Raw genomic sequence first — 22,155 nt, forward strand, 5'->3', positions numbered from 1 at the left:
TCCTTCCTCCATGTGACAGCCCTTAAGATATCTGAAGATGGCAATCATATCTCCTCTCAATCTCCTCGTTTCCAGGCTAAACATACCCAGCTCCTTCAAGCGCTCCTCACAAGGCTTAGTTTCCAGACCCTTGATCATCTTGGCTGCCCTCCTCTGCACACACTCCAACTTGTCAACATCCTTCTTAAATTGTGGTGCCCAGAATTGGACACAGTATTCCAGGTGTGGTCTGACTAAGGCAGAATAGAATTGTACTATTACTTCCCTTGATCTGGACGCTATACTTCTGTGGATGCAGCCTAGAATAGCATTAGCTTTTTTTTGCTGCTGCACCACACTGCTGACTCGTGTTAAGTTTGTGGTCCACCAAGACCCCTAGATCCTTTTCACATGTACTGCTAGTAAGCCAGATGTCCCCCATCCTATATTTGTGCATCTGGTTCTTCCTGCCTACGTGCAGAACCTTACATTTGTCCTTATTGAAATTCATTTTGTTAGCTTGCACCCAGTTCTCCAATCTGTTACTGTCATTTTGAATCCTGATTTTGCCTTCTGCAGCATTAGCTACCCCTCCCAGTTTGGTGTCATCTGCAAATTTGATGAGCATCCCCTCAATTCCTTCATCCAAGCCATTTATAAAATGTTTTAACTGCTGTTTTAACATGATGGTGTTTTATTGCAATTGTGTTATTTCCCCCTTTTCTTTTTTTCATGTAAGCCAACTTGAGAGGGCTTTTCCCTATGAGGTAGCCTAGAAAGATTTAAATTACATGCATGTATACATACATACATACATACATACATGAAATTGCAATTCTCCGCACAGTTAGGCTGCTTAACAGACCATTTGAATCAATTTCAGCAATCTAAACGGGTGCAGGATTGCAGGCATAATAAAGATATATATAAATAGCATCCCATTCGTTCCTCCAAACTCAGCTAAAAAGGTGTGCATACTGCATAATGTTCAGCAGTAAGGAGGAAATAATATTCAGCCCTTGCCAAAAATGGCAGCATTTTATTTAATGTCAGAAAGTTAAAAATATCTTCCTGTGACCCCCTGGGGCATAAGCTCAGATCACTCCCTGTAGTAAGACCAGGTCAAAAGGACCATCTTGTTTAAAATAAAATGTGACCACTTCTCTCTCTCTCTCCCCATGTTGGCCTAAATGGAAGAAAAAAAAATTATTTCCCTCTGTTCACAGGAACTCTGTACAAATTTTGCTGGCTAAAATTACTTGGAACGCCCTCCAATCAGATGTCAAAAAAATAAACAACTATATGACATTTAGAAGACATCTGAAAGCAGCCCTGTTTCGGGAAGTTTTTAATGACTGATGTTTTAATGTATTTTTAATCTTTTGTTGGAAGCCGCCCAGAGTGGCTGGGGAAATCCAGCCAGATGGGTAGGGGAGAAATATTTTTTTTATTATTATTATCATTATTATTACTACTACTACTACTACTACTACTGTTGTGCCCAATCCACCCTTTGAACTGTAGGCAAAACTATTCAGAGTTGAATAGGCTTTAACTATTATTTTTTAAAAGTCATTTAAAATAAAAACACTTCATCTGATACACAGAGTGAGGAAACTGATTTTAGCTGTCATAAAAGGCAAGGAAACAGTTAGTTACCGTATTTAATGTTTTGTTGTTGTATTTTTTTTTACTGCCAGAGAGGGGTGCAGTGCTTGTGGGATTTTTCTGCCTTCAATGAGAAAAATAATTTAAGAACATAAGAACAGGCCAACGGACCACCCCTCCCTCTAGTGCTTGAAGTCTGTAGGTGTCTGGTGAAGCAGAAACTAAAAATTCAAATCATAGTTCTTAGATTGCAGACCACAAACGAGGTTGTTCCTGTCTAACTGAACGACTGCAAGGAATCATAAAACCCACTGACAAATACCCCTTCCTCTTGGTTCATGTGGGAACCAATGACACTGCAAGCATTAGCCTCCAGAAGATCAAAAGAGACTACGAAGCTCTGGGCAGGAAATTGAAGCAATTAAATGCACAAATTGTCATCTCATCTGTCCTCCCAGTTGAACGACGTGGCCCAGGGAGAGACAGAAAAATAGTGGAAGTGAACAGCTGGCTTCGCAAATGGTGTAAACAGGAACGGTTTGGATTCTTAGATCACGGACTGCAGTTTCTTGAAGATGGACTTCTGGCAAGCGATGGGCTGCACCTCACAACAGTTGGGAGGAATGTTTTTGCCAAAAATCTCAGAAACCTCATCAGGAGGGCTTTAAACTGACTAATGTGGGGGAGGGAGACAGTGCTCCTGAAGGTAGGAGTCTATCAATTGATGAAGATGATCATCCAAATGTCATAGACCAAATGGAGCAAACAGCACGCAGACCTAGTGGTGGGAGGAAAAAATCCTTAAATAAGAGACACGGGGAATGATTAATGGACTTCAGTGTCTGTACACTAATGCGCAAAGCATGAGAAATAAACAAGATGAGCTTGAGCTCTTGGTACAGCAAACTAAATATGACATAATAGGCATCACTGAAACCTGCTGGGATAAGTCCCACGACTGGAATGTAATAATGGAGGGATACAATCTATTTCAGAGAAACAGACCAGACAAGAAATGAGGAGGAGTGGCGTTATATGTCAGGGATGTGTATACCTGTGAAAAGATCCAAGATTTAGAACCTCAAAGCCAAAGTGAGAGCATTTGGGTCAAAATTAAGGGAGAGAAGAATAACAGTGACCTCATTGTGGGAGTTTACTATAGATCCCCAAGCCAAATGGAGGACATAGATGATGCCTTCCTGGAACAGATGGCCAAGCATGCAAAAGGAAGGGAGATAGTAGTAATGGGGGACTTCAATTACCCGGATATTTGTTGGATGTCAAACTCAGCCAAGAGCATAAGGTCAAACAGATTCCTCACTGGCCTTGCAGACAACTTCGTTGTCCAGAAAGTGGGAGAAGCAACAAGAGGAACAGCCATTTTAGATCTGGTCCTAACCAATGTTGATGACCTGGTTAGTGGGGTAGAAGTGGAAGGATCATTAGGCACGAGTGATCATGCTCTTCTGAAGTTTACTATACAGCGGAAAGGAGCAGCCAAGCATACTAGGACTCAATTTCTTGACTTTAAGAAAGCCGACTTCATAAAACTTAGGGAAGTGCTGGGTGAGATCCCATGGACAGTAATACTAAAAGGAAAGGGAGTTCATGATGGCTGGGAGTTTGTTAAGAGGGAGATAGTAAAAGCACAACTTCAGGCAATACCAATGAGACGGAAACATGGAAGGTGCCTAAAGAAGCCAGAGTGGCTATCTAAAGAACTTTTAACTGAGTTAAGATTAAAAAAGGATGTGTACAAAAAATGGAAAAGGGGGGAAACCACCACAGAGGAATTCAAACATATAGCCAGCACGTATAGACACAAAGTCAGAAAAGCTAAAGCACAGAATGAGCTCAGGCTTGCTAGAGAGGTTAAAAGCAACAAAAAAGGCTTTTATGGGTATGTTCGTAGCAAAAGGAAGAACAAAGAAACAGTGGGGTCACTCAGAGGAGAAGATGGTGCAATGCAAACAGGGGACACAGAAAGGGTTGAACTCCTCAATGCCTTCTTTGCCTCAGTCTTCTCCGATAAAGAAAACAATGCCCGACCTGAAGAATTTGGAGCAAATGATTCAGCAGAGGAAACACAGCCCAGAATAACTAAGGAGATAGTACAAGAATACTTGGCTAGTTTAGATGTATTCAAGTCTCCAGGGCCAGATGAACTGCATCCAAGAGTATTAAAAGAACTGGCAGATGTGATCTCAGAACCACTGGCAGTCATCTTTGAGAATTCCTGGAGAACAGGCGAAGTCCCGGCAGACTGGAGGAGGGCAAATGTTGTCCCTATTTTCAAAAAGGGGAAAAGAGAGGACCCAAATAATTACCGCCCAGTCAGTCTGACATCAATACCAGGGAAGATTCTGGAGAAGATCATTAAGCAAACAGTCTGTGAGCACCTAGAAAGGAATGCTGTGATCACCAATAGTCAGCATGGATTTCTGAAAAATTTCTGAAAAATAAGTCATGTCAACCTGATCTTGTTTTTTGACAGAATTACAAGCCTGGTAGATGAAGGGAACGCAGTGGATGTAGCCTACCTTGATTTCAGCAAGGCATTTGACAAGGTGTCCCATGATATTCTTGTAAAGAAGCTGGTAAAATGCGGACTTGACTATGCTACCACTCAGTGGATTTGTAACTGGCTGACTAACCGAACCCAAAGGGTGCTCATCAATGGTTCCTCTTCATCCTGGAGAAGAGTGACTAGTGGGGTGCCACAGGGTTCTGTCTTGGGCCCGGTCTTATTCAACATCTTTATCAAGGACTTGGATGATGGACTCAAGGGTATCCTGATCAAATTTGCAGATGACACCAAACTGGGAGGGGTGGCTAACACCCCAGAGGACAGGATCACACTTCAAAACGACCTTGACAGATTAGAGAACTGGGCCAAAACAAACAAGATTAATTTTAACAGGGAGAAATGTAAAGTATTGCACTTGGGCAAAAAAAATGAGAGGCACAAATACAAGATGGGTGACACCTGGCTTGAGAGCAGTACATGTGAAAAGGATCTAGGAGTCTTGGTTGACCACAAACTTGACATGAGCCAACAGTGTGATGCGGCAGCTAAAAAAGCCAATGCAATTCTGGGCTGCATCAATAGGAGTATAGCATCTAGATCAAGGGAAGTAATAGTGCCACTGTATTCTGCTCTGGTCAGACCTCACCTGGAGTACTGTGTCCAGTTCTGGGCACCACAGTTCAAGAAGGACACTGACAAACTGGAACGTGTCCAGAGGAGGGCAACCAAAATGGTCAAAGGCCTGGAAACGATGCCTTATGAGGAACGGCTAAGGGAGCTGGGCATGTTTAGCCTGGAGAAGAGGAGGTTAAGGGGTGATATGATAGCCATGTTCAAATATATAAAAGGATGTCACATAGAGGAGGGAGAAAGGTTGTTTTCTGCTGCTCCAGAGAAGCGGACACGGAGCAATGGAACCAAACTACAAGAAAGAAGATTCCACCTAAACATTAGGAAGAACTTCCTGACAGTAAGAGCTGTTCGACAGTGGAATTGGCTGCCAAGGAGTGTGGTGGAGTCTCCTTCTTTGGAGGTCTTTAAGCAGAGGCTTGACAACCATATGTCAGGAGTGCTCTGATGGTGTTTCCTGCTTGGCAGGGGGTTGGACTCAATGGCCCTTGTGGTCTCTTCCAACTCTATGATTCTATGATTCTATTCTATGAACTTCCAGCTGCAGCATGCAGGCTCAGGAAGAAAATGAACACAAAACACACACACAAAATCAAAAGCATGCTGATGAAGCCAAAAAAAAACATTTTTGCACTTTTAAAATGGCCATTTCAGGAACTGGGGGCAGGTAGTCATTGCCTTCTTTCCTGCTGCTCAGATGAAAGTTTAATCAGAATCCAGCTCCTTTCGTAGCATGTCCTAGCTACGTAGGGGAGGAAATGGTCTCTTTGATACATAGGAATCTAATCCTAGATAATTAGCATGAAGATTTCCTTCTGGTGAATTAAGCTAAAATGCAGGCTTTGAATGTAGCCTACATGCCGAACTTCTTTGAACTCCTTCCTGTTAAGTAAGGATGTCTGGCTGCTTGCCAGTTGCCAATTTTAGCTGCAATATAACTTTCCACGGACGTCCGAAACTGGGAGTGCGTGAGCTCAGAAACCCCTCTGTATCTTAGTGCCAACACTCAGGCTCTTATTACAGACAGTAGAGTTGAAGGAGAAGGAAAGCAACACTGAAACTTCTTGTTGTTCTTTTTTTAAAAAAAAAAATAACACAGAAAGAGAATTTTTGGTATTGCAGGGAGCTGCGCCACAAATTGGAGTTATTTGACTTCAGATTTCTGTTTTGTTAACGGAGAAATCCGAGGGCTCCCTTGGACAAAAAACAAGGACACCAGCCAGGAATACTAGAGCAAAACAGCAGCCAGTAGGCTTGGTCTTTATTGAAGACTGTCGCGATAGGACGCCCACCTGCCACAAGGTGGAACAAGACGCAAGCCCCGAATAAAAGAGAACCCAAACTTTTATTAGCTGCTAATCCCCATGTTACATCCCCCCCCCAAACTACATCACTAATACATCATGGTTACATCATGAAAGGGAGGTCTGGTGGCAGTAATCTGAGCATTCTGGATGCTGCCCTATGGTTCTCCTTGCCCTCCACCAAACACCCATCAAGTGTAACAAAAGAGATCTTTACAGTTCCCTGTTTCCCAGCCAAGTTAATCACACCCTTTTGTCTTCATCTGGGTTTTTTTATTTATTGAATGGCTACCTGTCTGGCACTCAGGAATCAGGAGGCCAGGGATTATCACTCAGGCAGAGGGGCTGCTGAGTAGCTGAGCTCACATGTCTATATGAATTTCTGAAGTTTTCCCAGTGAGCCGGTACATAGATACATTTATCAGTGAATTGTTACATTTGGTATCGTGCAGCAAAGGCCCTTTCAAATAGGAAGAAACTGTGATAAAGTGTTTTGTGGGGACAAATCACAAAAGTCACAAAAGTGATTCTGCTGATTTTGGTAGTGGGCTGCATGTGCATGATATCTGCTAGAGGGGCAACCCCCCCCCCCGCCCACCAACCTGTACATAAATTCCTGCAACAGTTTGAAAAGGCTTTTTTAAAAGGAAGTTGAAAACGGGCTTTCTAATTGAACCAAGAGGTTTTTGGTTGGTTTTATGTGTGCGAGAACACACACACACACACGCAAACAAACAAACACACACACTCAGAGAGACTAAACTGGTGTTCGGCTGTATCTTGGTATAAATGTTTTGTTATTGGATTACTACTGCTTGGGCATTATTTCTCGTATATGCTCTGTACAAATAGGGAGTGTTGCTGTTTGAGCTTTCAAAACACCCAGGCCATTTAGGTAGGGTTGCCATATTTTGAAGAGCAAAACAAGACAATGCTATGATGGTCATTCAAAGCAAATAAATAGAATGTGTCCCAAATTTTACTCCTGAAATAGAAGGACATGTCTGGGGAAAGGAGGACACACAGTCAGCGGTGGAGCGTATGCCCGCACTACCCAGGGTGGGCACACTCCCAATAATAATAATAATAATAATTTATTATTTGTACCCCGCCCATCTGGCTGGGTTTCCCCAGCCACTCTGGGCGGCTTCCAACAAAGATGAAAAATACACTAAAATGTCACATATTAAAAACTTCCCTGAACAGGGCTGCCTTCAGATGTCTTCTGAATGTCAGGTAGTTGTTTATCGCTTTGACATCTGATGGGAGGGCATTCCACAGGGTGGGCGCCACTACCGAGAAGGCCCTCTGCCTGGTTCCCTGTAACTTGGCCTCTCGGAGTGAGGGAACCGCCAGAAGGCCCTCGGAGCTGGACCTCAGTGTCCGGGCAGAACGATGGGGGAGGAGACGCTCCTTCAGATATACTGGACCGAGGCCATTTAGGGCTTTAAAGGTCAGCACCAAGACTTTGAATTGTGCTGGGAAACGTACTGGGAGCCAATGTAGGTCTTTCAAGACCAGTGTTATATGGTCTCGGCGGCCGCTCCCAGTCACCAGTCTAGCTGCCGCATTCTGGATTAGTTGTAGTTTCCGGGTCACCTTCAAAGGTAGCCCCACGTAGAGCGCATTGCAGTAGTCCAAGCGGGAGATAACCAGAGCATGTACCACTCTGGCGAGACAGTCTGCAGGCAGATAGGGTCTCAGCCTACGTACCAGATGGAGCTGGTAAACAGCTGCCCTGGATACAGATTTGACCTGTGCCTCCATGGACAGCTGTGAGTCCAAAATGACTCCCAGGCTGCGCACCTGGTCCTTCAGGGGCACAGTTATCCCATTCAGGACCAGGGAATCCTCCACACCTGCCCGCCTCCTGTCCCCCAAAAACAGTACTTCTGTCTTGTCAGGATTCAACCTCAATCTGTTAGCCGCCATCCATCCTCCAACCGCTTCCAGACACTCACACAGGACCTTCACCACCTTCACTGGTTCTGATTTAAAAGAGAGGTAGAGCTGGGTATCATCTGCATACTGATGAACACCAAGCCCAAACCTCCTGATGATCTCTCCCAGTGGCTGCATGTAAATGTTGAAAAGCATGGGGGAGAGGACAGAACCCTGAGGCACCCCACAAGTGAGAGCCCAGGGGTCTGAACACTCATCCCCCACCACCACTTTCTGAACACGGCCCAGGAGGAAGGAGCGGAACCACTGTATGACAGTGCCCCCAGCTCCCAGCCCCTCAAGACGGTCCAGAAGGATGTTATGGTCGATGGTATCAAACGCCGCTGAGAGATCCAGCAGAACTAGGAAACAGCTCTCACCTTTGTCCCTAGCCCGCCGGAGATCATCAACCAGTGCGACCAAGGCAGTTTCAGTCCCATGATGAGGCCTGAATCCCGACTGGAAGGGTTCCAAATGGTCCGCTTCTTCCAGGCGTGCCTGGAGTTGTTCAGCAACCACTCGCTCAATCACCTTGCCCAAGAATGGAAGGTTTGAGACTGGGCGATAATTGGCCATCGTGGCCGCATCTAAAGATGGTTTTTTAAGAAGCGGTTTAATAACCGCCTCTTTCAGCGGGTCTGGGAAGGCTCCCTCACGGAGGGAAGCATTCACCACCCCACGAAGCCCATCGCCCAGTCCTTCCCGGCTAGCTTTTATAAGCCAGGATGGGCAAGGATCCAGGAGACAGGTGGTTGGCTTCACTCGTCCAAGCAGCCTGTCCACATCCTCGGAGGTAACAGATTGGAATTGATCCCACACAACTTGACCAGACAGGACTCTAGCACTCTCCCGCCCCGGCCCTGCTCCCACGGTGGAGTCTACTTCTTCCCGAATCTTGAGCGATTTTATCTGCAAAAAAATTTGCAAAATCATTGCAGGAGAACAAGGGGGGGTGGGGCGCAGAGGGTGCCCTCCCAGGCGCAGGATAGCCGCTCAGGTGCACCGAGCGGTGTGTGCACCCTGCAGCCGGGGGCAGAGTGAGCTGCCAATGGCGGACATTCGGCGCACCGCCCACCCGCGACTGCCAAATGTCACACCCCCCTCAGCAAAGACACCTGGGACGGTTCGCCCCCACCACACACCCCTTCCTCCACCCCTGCACTCAGCAACCCTAATTTAGGGAGCCTGCTCTGCTTAAGAATTTTAACCTATCAGCCCTGAGAGAATCCGCATTGCAACTGGGCTGGTCTATTCAAATTCTCTGTTCTGGCAAACTATGCAGCGATACACATAGGTAACTATGAAAGACCGGATCCGGACTGTGAATTGTAAAAGTGTTCATGTAGAATTATTCATCTGTTGCTGAAGCCAAGGTTAACATTTTATATATATATATATATATATATATATATATATATATATACACACACACACACACACACACACACACACACACACACACATATATATATATGCAAGTGGATCTACAAATGTGTGATAATTGTTTTGGGATACCTGTTCAATATAGCCAGTCGTTTGCTTTAACCAAAGGTATTAGCTGTTAGCGAAAGGTCCTATGAGACTATTTTTGACGCAGCAGAATCCCATTTGTAAGTCAAAGGGTATGGAACAACAATGTTCACATGAAAATATATGCCTTTTCTCCTTGCAGAGCTGAAACAGAAAGAGGACTCTCAAGAAAACACATTATTGAAGGTATATCGTATGAATAAAAAATACTTGGTGTGCATGTGATAATGTGTTATTATGGTAAAGTGCTTCCCATAGGGGTACGCATACCCCTAAACATTTTGTGAATCCAAGTTTGGCCTCATTGAGGGGCAGTATTTGACTATGAGTAGGAAAATGAGAGTACCCCTAAACATTATTTTAGAAAAAAGCACTGCATTTGGCATAATATTGCAATAGCCTTGGGCTCTACCCAGCTCAGGTATACTCAGAGTAGACCTACTGAAAGGAGTGGACTTAACATACCCTCCAACATTTCTCTGATGAAAATAGGGACATCCTAAGGAAAAGCAGGACATCCTGGGATCAAATCAGAAACCGGGATGGTTTCTGTAAATCCGGGACTGTCCCTCAAAATTAGGGACACTTGGAGGGTCTGAGTGAATCATGTCCATTAATTTCAATGAATCTGAATAGTTGGCAACAACCCAATGATGTTGCTATTCCTGCATTGCTCTTCAGTTGCTTGCAAGTAAAAAGCTGAAGCTAGGAAATAGTGGCTTAAGATGTAATGAGTCCATGTTTAAGACCAGATATGTGCAGCTAGTGAGTCCTGCCTGTGGAAGCCCTGCGTAAGAGCAATGGGACTTTCCCCTCCTACCCCATGCAACCCCCATAGGCTTGGAGAGAACCCCAGAACATTGGATGGGGGAGGAGAAGGGGAGATTGTTCCATCTGGCAAACCAAAACACTTGTCCGGATGGAACAATCACTTTGCCAGTAATGTGTACAAAAATACATATACTAAGGCAAACTGTGCATTAAAATGCATACTTTTCCATGTCTAAGACGAGGGGGTTCTTTTACTCAAAAAAAATGTTGAAAATCAGGGTTCGTCTTATACACAGATCGTGCAGAGGGGGGGACGGGCGATTTGTTTCAGCTGCAAGCAGCAGCTTGTCACTGGTGATTGGGTGGGTGCTTGGTGTCTGCAGCTAGGACTGCTTAGGATTGGCTGTTGCTATGGCAATTTGGTGGGTGGGTGGAGTCTCCGGCAAGGGCTCTTTTTGATTGGCTGCGACAATTGGGCGGGTGATTGCTGGCTGCTGGTGGCGAGCAGGCAGACGCTTGTTCGATTTGTTGACGAGTGCGATTTGTTGACGAGTGCGATTCTCAGCATTTGTGAGTCAGGTGAGTGATCATTGGCATTCTGCCCCCCCCCAAAAAAAGCTCAGGGAACCCCCCCCCCAAAGCTCAACAACTCTGGGCCATCCCTGCCCCCCCCCAATTTTCTTAAATTGTAGTTCCCCAAAATAGGGGGCGTCTTATACATGGGGGTGTGTTATACACTGAAAAATACGGTAAGTAAAAATAGCATGCATGCATTGCATTGGGGAAAATGCACGCTTCAAAAAGATGCATATTAGGTAAAATTCCATACAAAAATGTGCATACTGGGAGAATTTCATGCTAAAATGCTGGCGAATATGCTGGAGGACCTTTTTCACTTAAAATAATAATAATCACAAACTGACATAGAAATGAAGAAGAACTGAACTTAAGATTTGGAAAACTGAAAGAAATCAAAATTCACAGGTGTTGGCTCATCCCTGCTGCAGGGATACCTGTTTGGAATCTGCCTTCAGCAGCATTGTACCAGGTTGGAAATCATGACTGTATATTAGAGTGCCAGAATCACCTCCAGATTTTAAATCTTAGTGGTTCGCTGAGTGGCAGGGCTTAATTCCATGGAACAATACCAGTGCAGTCTTGCAGGGAGAGGCGGAGTATGCAAAATAATTCACTCTGACACGATTTTGATTAGGCGTACTGTGAAACAAGATCTGCGCTATCAGCTTTGTCCCCCAAGGCTAGAGTTTGACAAGCGCAGAAGGATACTGTGGTTAAATGCTTGTCGACTCCAATCCAAGTTTCAATGTAATTACGATTTTCAAAAAATTAAAAAATGTGGAGGGCCATGAATTCTGCATAAACTCATGCTTTGGTTGTTTTTAATGGACAACATAACATCACTGATCTCTGGAGCAGATTTAAAGATGGTTCAGGCCCATGATATTTTTGAGTCATCAGATTCTTTGTCATGGGTTCCACACGTCGTCTTCTCTCTTTTTCTCTCTCTTTCTAATGCTTCCTTATTTCACTTCTAGGATTAAAAGGCTCTCTCCAGAGGCTGCAGCTTGAGTATGTGGACGTCGTCTTTGCAAATCGACCAGACAATAATACCCCAATGGAAGGTTAGTGAGAGATTTAATAAATGTTTTTGCTTGACTGGCCCCAGCTCAGGAGCTTATACCAACAGGAAAATGGCTCTCCTCAAGTATTCAGGTGAGGGAAATTACTTGAAAAACATCTCAATCTTAATCTCTTGGAGTCTTTCACATTTCCACTCTTGAGAAAGTTGTGTGTGGACTCAGCTCTGCGGAAGAATGTGTTAACTGTGTCTATAACCCCAGGGCCAGATTATTAATATCCCCGAAGCAACTTTGATGCTATCCACCCCATGTATGTAAATATTTCTTTTTCCTGACATAGTCAAACAAATTAAAGTTGGCTGCAGGGGTTGGTATGTGTTTTCGCAATTTCTTTTCAGCCTCAGTCGCCAACCATGGAAATAAAACGTTACAGTGATTGTGGTCCCAATCCAAACTATAGAAAGCCAGTGTTGTTTACACGGGAGTAAATTATTTTTATGTATCTTACCGTTGCTCAGCTCAGAGGGAAAATAAGCCTTTAAAACAATAACAATAACAATAACAATAACAATAACAATAACAATAACAATAACAATAACAATAATTTATTATTTATACCCCGCCCATCTGGCTGGGCTTCCCCAGCCACTCTGGGTGGCTTCCAAAAAAATATTAAAATACTATAATACATCAAACATTAAAAGCTTCCCTAAACAGGGCTGCCTGCAGATGTCTTCTAAAAGTCTGGTAGTTGTTGTTCTCTTTGACATCTGGTGGGAGGGCGTTCCACAGGGCGGGTGCCACTACTGAGAAGGCCCTCTGCCTGGTTCCCTGTAACTTGGCTTCTTGCAGTGAGGGAACCACCAGAAGGCCCTCGATGCTGGACCTCAGTGTCCGGGTAGAACGATGGGGGTGGAGATGCTCCTTCAGATATACTGGACCGAGGCCATTTAGGGCTTTAAAGGTCAGCACCAACACTTTGATAAATAAAAATAAAGCTTTTTGCCAATGTAGTTTCTGCTGGTTTGCTAGATCTTATGACCAGACTGAATGGAGTGTGGAATCGAAGCAAGTCACCTTCTGCCACACCCTAAAAACACCACTTTTAAGGGATTTACCCCAGCCTCGGCTGAGTCCCAGCTGAACTGGCTGAGCTGGGATAGAGGACTTACACCAGAGTATCTCCATCTCAGCCAGGATAAAGGACTTCAGTCAGTTTACCTCTCCTGAGCCCAGGCTCAGCTGGAGAACTCCTTATTCCAAACACATAATCTGTGACATGGGCTTTTGTTTCCCCCCAAATGCACAGATCAGGCACAATTTCCCTACATGTAGATTAATCTCTGCATAGATGAATTTGTAAGACGTTGCAAAGCAAAACGATGCAGCCCTTTAGTGTAAATTGGAACAAATGCCAATATCAATTTCTGAAAGGCTGCTTTGATGTGATGCTTGCTGACAATGCCCTACGGTTGTAGGGTTGAGAGTTTTCACTGGAAACGGAGTCTAGTGCAAATTTGCCAGCAGTTGATGAGGTCACGGAGCATAACATATCTTGTATCTTGGAGGGAGACATAACCTTTTTGCTCAGTCAGTTATAATATATAGAAAGATAAAAAAAACAGGCCTGCAATCTTGCACATAGCTAAAACCTCTTAAAGCCCAGTAGCCTACTAACTATGAAGATAATTGAAGTCAATGGGATTTGAGACGCCTAACCTTGTACAGGATTGCAATCATGGTACATATAACATTAAGTTGTTATATATAACATTAAGTTGTGTGTGTGTGCGAGAGAGAGAGAGAGAGAGAGAAAGAGAGAGAGAGAGAGAGAGAGAGAGAGAGAGAGAGAGAGGCGGAGGGTGACATTCACATAGTTGGCCAAGTCTATTGAAACAAGAAGCATGGAGTTTGCCCCGACTTGTTAGCTGGAGAAGTACCAGGCTGCCTTCTTGCGATTCCCTTGTTTGATGAGTGCTAGTTTCTGATGGCCATGTTCATCTGTACCAATACCCCTCTCAGCTGTTAGCATTCTGCTTTGTCTATTTTGACCCTGGATGTTCTGTGCCATCTGCTTCGTGCTTTTTCTAGCATCTCCCGTCCAGGTTGTAAGCTTCCCACTTTGAACTGTGAGCACCTGTTTTTCTTAAAAGAAATGTACCACATCAAGGGATTGAGGCAGCATAACTTAAAGGGCCATAAACATTCTGTGATTCTACACACACTAAGAGCGGAGGAAATCCTGTGTGGCAAAAAGGTGGGTTTTTGCAGCTTTGGCAGGTGGATTGGAGAAAGGTAGCCTTTATCTCCCTTCTACAGTCATAAGCTAAGGGCTGTTTTGGAGCATAAAAACTAGGAAGGCTGATGCAACAGCCCACCAGTTATACAAGGGAAAGCAAGGGAATGGGGGCTTTCTGTGTCCTGCTTTTGAGGAAAAGTATTACGCTTTGGCTTCACTGGTGAAAGGCACAGTTTGTGCTGCTGTAACTGAAGCTAATCCATACTATAAATGGCTTCAGCCCAGTATAAATTATTATTATTATTGATACCCTGTTCAGCCTGGGCAGTGAGGTCCAACTCTGAGGGCCTTCTGGCAGTTCCCTCACTGCGAGAAGTGAGGTTACAGGGAAGCAGGCACAGGGCCTTGCTGGTAGTGGCACCCACCCTGTGGAATGCCCTCCCATCAGATGTCAAGGAAATAAACAACTATCTGACTTTTAGAAGACGTCTGAAGGCAGCCGTGTTTAGGGAAGTTTTTAATGTCTGGTCTTTTATTGCTATTATTATTATTATTATTATTATTATTATTTCCTCACTCACCGGCCCCCTGAAATTCAGCCATAAGGTAATATGCCCCCCAGACTGAAAAAGGTTCCCCACGCCTGCTATACACGCTTACCAGAGAGTAAGTCCTACTGAACTCACTGGCACTGGAGCTAAACTTCTAAATAGACAAAAGTGCAAAGGGTTGTGCTGCAAGATTTATTTAGTCCGGTGACACCCCTGATACAGCCTCTATAGTGACCGCTCAGGCAGCATCACCCTCCTCACCTTCTGCCACAAGCCACAGGGCTGCAGCACCTTTTCGAAGCCTCCCTCCCTGTTTGCTTCTGCAGACCTATAGGCAATTGCCCAGCCTCTTTGTTGCACTGACACGCAAGCAGTAAAAGCCCTTTCGTGACTCATCCCATTAATCCTCAGCAGGGATAACTACACATCAGAGAGCAGATGATGGAGGAGGGAGGTTTGTCAGCTCCGTCTACACATTTTTGCAGCTCCCCCTCTTGGTTATAGTGACAAGTATTTATGCTTCCACTAAGTGCTTCCACTTGAGACACTGAAGACAATTTGAAATATTGCCAGCAGAATGGCAACACCTCTGACAGCCATCTGTGCAACCCAGAAGGTGAGAATAATTCAAAGACAGACTGTTGGTGAAATCCTATACATGTTGACCCAGAAGTAAATCTCATTAAGTCACATGGAGCTTCATCCCAGGTAACTAGGTGTGGGGTTGCAGCCTTAGCCTTAGGGACATTTCTTTCCTACAGTCAACTCTTCACGGTTCGCCTAGTAAGCTGCTCCTACCGTTGGACAACCTGTACAATGTATGGCAGCAGCAGAACTTGCACTGTCTTCGCTGCTTGCTGTCAGCGACTCAGCTCTTTAGCGGATGATCTTGACCTTTCCCAGCAGCCTTCATGGCTGTTCCACAAGTCAACACGGCACTTCTTTTCTTGCTGCTTTTGACAAAGTGCAAAAGAATCTTTTGAGCAAATAGCGGAATGCCAGAGAGAAGCCTTTTAATGTTACACTTTCACAAAGCTTTCGCAGCATTAGCAGTGATGAGCCATGCTAAATTTGTAGCATTTTGTCAGGGCGTCAGCACTAAATCTGTGTGCTAGATTCAAGCCGATTCATGGAGGGAACTGGGCTTGGGCCAAGTCAGGTTGAGACATCCCTGGACGAGATGTACGTATTGCTGTAAAACAGGAATGGGGAAGATCAGGCCTGGGAGCCAAATCTTCCTGCTCCCTCTCCGCTCCCCAGCATCCTTTTTCAGCAACTGAATTTGGAAGGGTTGAAAAAGCTTTTTAATTTTTGCTATCTGATGCTCCATGATGTGGAGTCAGAAACCCATGCTGATCTATTGCAAATCACGCAGAGATCTATTTATTGCTGCTGCTGTTATTTATGTCATTTATGAATTTCTTCCCATGAGGCATCACTAAGTGATTTATAATACTATATATTATATTATACTATACCTATATATCTATATCTCTATCTATCTATCTATCTATCTATCTATCTATCTATCATCTATCTATATCAGATACATATGTAAAAATAGTGAAAGTGATTGCATTTTTAAAAACAATTTTTAAAGGTAAAGGTAAAGGGACCCCTGACCATTAGGTCCAGTCACGGATGACTCTGGGGTTGCGGGCTCATTTCGCTTTATTGGCCAAGAGAGCCGGTGTACAGCTTCTGGGTCATGTGGCCAGCATGACTAAGCCGCTTCTGGCAAACCAGAGCAGCGCACAGAAACGCTGTTTACCTTCCCGCCAAAACAGTACCTATTTATCTACTTGCACTTTTGACGTGCTTTCGAACTGCTAGGTTGGCAGGAGCAGGGACCGAGCAACGGGAGCTCACCCCATCGCAGGGATTCGAACTGCCGACCTTCTGATCAGCAAGTCCTAGGCTCTGTGGTTTAACCCACAGCGCCACTGCATTTAAAAACAATTTTTAAATATATATAAATATTAACAGTTTAAAGCAACAGCACATACAGAAAATAAAATCAGTTCCAAGACAGGTACCAACTGGGACAATTATTTTATAAAGTTTGTTGAAAGAGGGATTTATTTAGGGTTTAGAGCAAAAAAAAGAGGACACATCTGTCGACTTCTACATTTAACTAAGAATCGCTATGATGACTCTGCCCATGAAAAAGAGGATGTGTCCTGAGAAAGGAGGGCATATGACAATTTACCCGTGGATCCCAGTCTATCTTCTGCACACCCTGCTTCAGGAACAGCAACAACCTTAAGGGGTAATGGAAGAGGAAGGAGGTTTGCCTTCAAGCTTTTGATCCTTCTCAATCCTACTCTTCCTTCTGCAGGCTTGATTTATTCCCAAGCATCATTTGTTCCACCCTCTCACCATCTCCTCCTGCTGCCTCATGACATCCCCCCTATGGGCATATCTGAGGGGTTAATACGTGAATTGGTGGCGGCGGCAGCGAAATAAGTCAATCTCTGGGCGAAGGAAGAATAATGGAGATCGCACTTCATTGTTCACATTCTAGACTGACAGGGAATTAAGCAGTTCGTGGGAGGCTGCACACACGCACATGCGCGCACACGTGGCAGATAGACAAGAGAAAACAAAGAGCTCCACATGGTGTTTGTGATAATTACATCCCTTGCACCGCTGTCTTTTGGAAATACTCTCGCTGCGCGGCTGCTCATGTGATTTGAGTGTCACACAGAAAGGAGGGTTGCTATGATTTGCTGGCAAGAGAGAGGGAGCGTCTGTGCTAGTTTAATATCCATGGAACCGTAATTGACAGAGTGGACAGAGCTGAGCTATTTTAGCCCATTTACAACAGTAGTCGAGGGCCTGGGACGGCTCAGTTGGTAGAGCAGGAGACACTTAAATCTAAGGGTCGTGGGTTTGAGCCGCATGTTGGGGAAAACATTCCTGCATCGCGGGGGGTTGGACCAGAATTCTAGTCTATTATCTATGTTACATGTCACAAATGGCATTAAAGATGCCGAGGAGAATAACACTCTAATTGTTATGAGTTTGGGGCTGAGGGGGAGCTTTCTATACCTTCTGTGCAAGATCCTTCTAACCCCTGGATCCATCAAATGTTGAAATATTTGTCTAGCTTCATGTTTTGGTGATAGCCTGAGGGATGGGCCATTAAGGGAAACAAAGGAAAGGGGCTCTGTGTGAGATGGCAAATGGCTGGGGTCCCCCCCAGCTTGTGGTTAGTTAGAAGGACAAAGTTCTTTAGAGTTTTAGAGCAGAGTTTGGCAGTAAACTGGAGAGAGAGTCAGAGCAGCATTGGAGAGCAATGTCTGATTTCTGTTTGAATCCAAGGCTGCAGAAATGAGAGAAACAAGACCCTTTTGGTGGTGTTAATGCTGTGGACCCCTCCATTTTAGGCTCAGGTTGTGCATATGTGGAAATAAACCATATATCATAAAGACATCACAGTCTCTGTGGAAACAGGAACCCTGGGTAAGCATCTGGGGCCCCTGGAATCTTGCACTGCTCAGAGATTAGAGTGACATGCAACAATACTGAGGGGGGCAGGAATTCTGAACATTTCAAAATACTTTGTTTCCGTCGTCCTCTTTTGTGAATATCTTTCTCGTTACTCCTTTCTGGACACGCAGTAATCAGAGGCATTGCTTTCTTCCTATATCAGAAGTGTAGAGAATAAGGTTGAAATCCTATAACCATTGGTGTAACTTCCAATGTAGTCCGTAGGAATTCGTTCCAAAGAACTGTGCATAGGATCTTGCTAATAGGGAAGGCAGAGGTAATTTGTTGGCATCCCTACCATGTGTGGAGTTTCCATGGCAACGGTGCACTCTATGTCACTCTGAACTGCTCGTGTGTGTGTGTGTGTGTGTGTGTGTGCGCGCACACACACACACACACACACACACACACACGAGTTCTGATGTTCTGGCCCTGAGGGATGAAGCCATCTTTTGGCTTGTTATGTGTTTTTGTTTTTCTAAACAGATGCTTTGCAATTAAGACTGAATGCGATATTTCATCCCAACAAGCCACAATGCCCAAGTACACCAGTACCTGTGGCTACTGGAACCTGCATTTACTATTATGATTTGTTCTTTAAAAATCAGCACCATCGGAATTGGTCTGAAGCAAGATAGGATAGCAAGAGACTAGGAACTGCAGGACTCCAGGTGCCAATGGTTTCTCCAGCTGAATGAAAGGCTTGACGATATGGAGGTTGTGATGTGTTGCCTACAGTATTTGAGCATTTCCTGCTTCTGTTGTATATGTGTTATTTCTTTTGACTGCAGGTGTTTTGCCTGGGTTGGGGGAGGAGTTGCAGGGGTGGTTCTGAGCATTGCCAATTTTTCTTCTGTGGAATGGGAATTTTGTAGTACCCACAACAATTGCAGTCCCTGGTTTGAAAGTTAGGGCCTTCCTCTCAGAATTTCTGAGCATGAAGAGGACTGAGGATGATGAAAGAACATCGTGGACTCTCCTTCACTGAAGGTTTTTCAACAGAGGTTGCATCTAGCAGACTCTTTGAACCCTTTCCAACTCTGCAATTCTATGGTTCTATGAAAGAAGACCTAGTTAATACTGTTTCACACCTTTGCTGCCTAATTACTGTGAAATGGGTTCATATTATGATGGCTTTATTTTGAAACGTTGGAGGTACCCATGAGATGCAATGTGGGGAGATCCATGACTGACAGGTCCTGTTACTCTTTGAAGGTCAGGGAAGTAACACTCTCAAAGAGAATATGTTCAGCTTTAATAATAATAATAATAATAATAATAATAATAATAATAATTTATGATTTATTTCCCCAGCCACTCTGGGTGGCTTCCAACAGAATATTAAAATACAGTAGTCTATTAAACATTAAAAGCTTCCCTAAACAGGGCTGCCTTCAGGTGTCTTCTAAAAGTCTGGTAGTTGTTTTTCTCTTTGACATCTGGTGGGAAGGCATTCCACAGGGCGGGTGCCACTACTGAGAAGGCCCTCTGCCTGGTTCCCTGTGACTTCACTTCTTGCAGTGAGGGAACCGCCAGAAGGCCCTCAGTGCTGGACCTCAGTGTCCGGGCAGAACGACGGGGGTGGAGACGCTCTTTCAGCTATACTGGACCGAGACCGTTTTGGGCTTTAAAGGTCAGCACCAACACTTTGAATTGTGTCCAGAAACATACTGGGGAGCCAGTGTAGGTCTTTCAAGACCAATGTTATGTGATCTTGGCGGCCTCTCCCAGTCACCAGTCTAGTTGCCACATTCTGGATTAGTTGTAGTTTCCCTCCCCTATGACCAAAGGTTGGCAACTCTGTGTTGATTGATACGGTTTTCCTCATTCAAGCAAAAGATTGTGCAGCAAGATATAAAAGAGTTAACTTCCAAAAAGCAACAATGCCTTGAATAAAAATAAGTGGCTGGGGCATGGAAGATAATAAACTCTACAGTGAAAAATTCCTGGAGGCGTTAAGAAGTTCTAATGTAATCATCCCCTGCGCTGTCAACTCAATAGATGGATGACTAAGCGAGGCCCATAGAAACTGGCACAGTTTACACATTTCATTAAAGAAAAAACACGTATACTGTTTTCTGGTCACTAGTTGGCTTGGCTTTTCTGATCTTGCAGTGGTTTCAGAAAGCTCAGAGGGTGAGATGGACCATATACTGGGCTGTGGGACGGGCAGCAGCAGCAGCTCTTTATTAATCCAATGTACGCGTCGCAGGCTAGAAGACAAAATAATGTGGTTGTTTTCAAACTGTCACACAATGTTGGAGCTTGTGATTTGCATCCATGTTTGATCTCTGCCATCTCCAGTAAAAAGGACTAGGCAGCAGGTCATGGGAGAGAGGTCTGCTGGAAACCGCAGAGAGCCACAACCAAACATGGCCAGCCCTAAGGGAGAAGGAGACAACGGCCTCAAAGAATTATAGAGCTGACTTTAGCAGTCATCTAGCCTAACTCCCAGTAGTGATGTATGGAAGTGAGAGCTGGACCATAAAGAAGGCTGATCGCCGAAGAATTGATGCTTTTGAATTATGGTGCTGGAGGAGACTCTTGAGAGTCCCATGGACTGCAAGAAGATCAAACCTCTCCATTCTTAAGGAAATCAGCCCTGAGTGCTCACTGGAAGGACAGATCGTGAAGCTGAGGCTCCAATACTTTGGCCACCTCATGAGAAGAGAAGACTCCCTGGAAAAGACCCTGATGTTGGGAAAGATGGAGGGCACAAGGAGAAGGGGACGACAGAGGACGAGATGGTTGGACAGTGTTCTCGAAGCTACAAACATGAGTTTGACCAAACTGCAGGAGGCAGTGGAAGACAGGAGTGCCTGGCGTGCTCTGGTCCATGGGGTCACGAAGAGTCGGACACAACTAAACGACTAAACAACAACAAGCCTAACTCCTAGCTCAGTGCAAGATCTACAGTTCAAGCTGGAAGAGGAGAAGTGTGCAGAGGCCCAGTGGATGGTTCAGTTGTCCCCACTACCTTAATTCATGGTGACTGTGGATGAAAGTTTGGTCTTTTCTGAATTCTAGTCCTGCCAGACAGGGTGAGGCAGTTGTTTCCTTAGTGGTGCTATGTGCTACATGAAGTCTAGATCAGTTTTTGACACGCCACTACCAATGTTCCCGTTGCTCTGTTTGCAGTTGCACACAGAAAATGCAGAGAGAGGATGAATTCATCTCTTCGCGCCTTGCAGCATCCTGCACAGGCACAAGCCATGTCAGAGTCTTTGTAAGTGCACCAATTTCCTCATCAGCGGAACAGCCATCATCCCAAAATGGCTGTAGGAATTGACCCACTGAAATTTATTTATGTTTCCATTGTAGGCTTCCTTTCTATAAAAAGGAAGTCGTTCTTCATGTAGCGCATAGTTAAATGATACAACTTGCTCCCTCAGGGGGCAGTGATGGCCACCAAGTTGGGTAGCTTTAAAAGAAAATTAGACAGATTTATGGAGGACAAGCCTATCCACATAGTGACAATATTCTGCTTGGGTGATATGCATGGGGCTGCATTCTGGGTGGTCTCTGATCTAGGCACTTATCTTGCTTAGCTTTAGCAAGGTTGCCACTTTCGACCATGCCCCGGGCCCAAATACAGGGATTTGTACAAAAGCACAACTGTGCAAGCCTTGCACATCTTTCCCTTGGATCAATAAGCTGATTTCCACTTGAGAAATTAATCCAATGAAATTTAAAAGCAAAAAGAACCCCAAAAAGTTAGTATTCCCATATATCTCTTTCTACAATGCTGCCCTCTTGTGTTGCTTAAGTTTTAAACTTTTCTCTTTGTGGACAGGTGTGCTTTTTTTGCTTAGTAGGAGACTCACAAAACCATGTGTTGATTCTCCTCACTTGTACATAAATTACACTAGCCTCTCATAAAATAACAGCAAATTCAGTTTGTAATAATAGCCTTTGGCAACCTTCCATATTCCTGGTAATGATTTTGCAGGGTTTTCTGTGTGAAAGTAAGGATAATATTTTG

At 44.5% G+C, this 22,155-nt stretch overlaps 1 protein-coding gene across 2 annotated transcripts in view; it reads left to right on the forward strand.

Moving 5' to 3' along the window:
• The window catches only part of KCNAB1 (potassium voltage-gated channel subfamily A regulatory beta subunit 1), a 184,805-nt gene that overhangs the window by 144,712 nt on the left and 17,938 nt on the right, over positions 1 to 22,155 (forward strand). For both annotated transcript variants that reach the window (XM_079978149.1, XM_079978150.1), the window contains exons 7-8: positions 9,662 to 9,705; positions 11,847 to 11,933. In XM_079978149.1, the coding sequence (XP_079834275.1) occupies positions 9,662 to 9,705; positions 11,847 to 11,933 (131 nt within the window). The remainder of the gene's footprint in view (positions 1 to 9,661; positions 9,706 to 11,846; positions 11,934 to 22,155) is intronic.

The sequence above is a fragment of the Podarcis cretensis genome (genome assembly GCF_951804945.1).
Source record: "Podarcis cretensis genome assembly, chromosome: 5".
NCBI classification, from domain to species: Eukaryota; Metazoa; Chordata; class Lepidosauria; order Squamata; family Lacertidae; genus Podarcis; species Podarcis cretensis.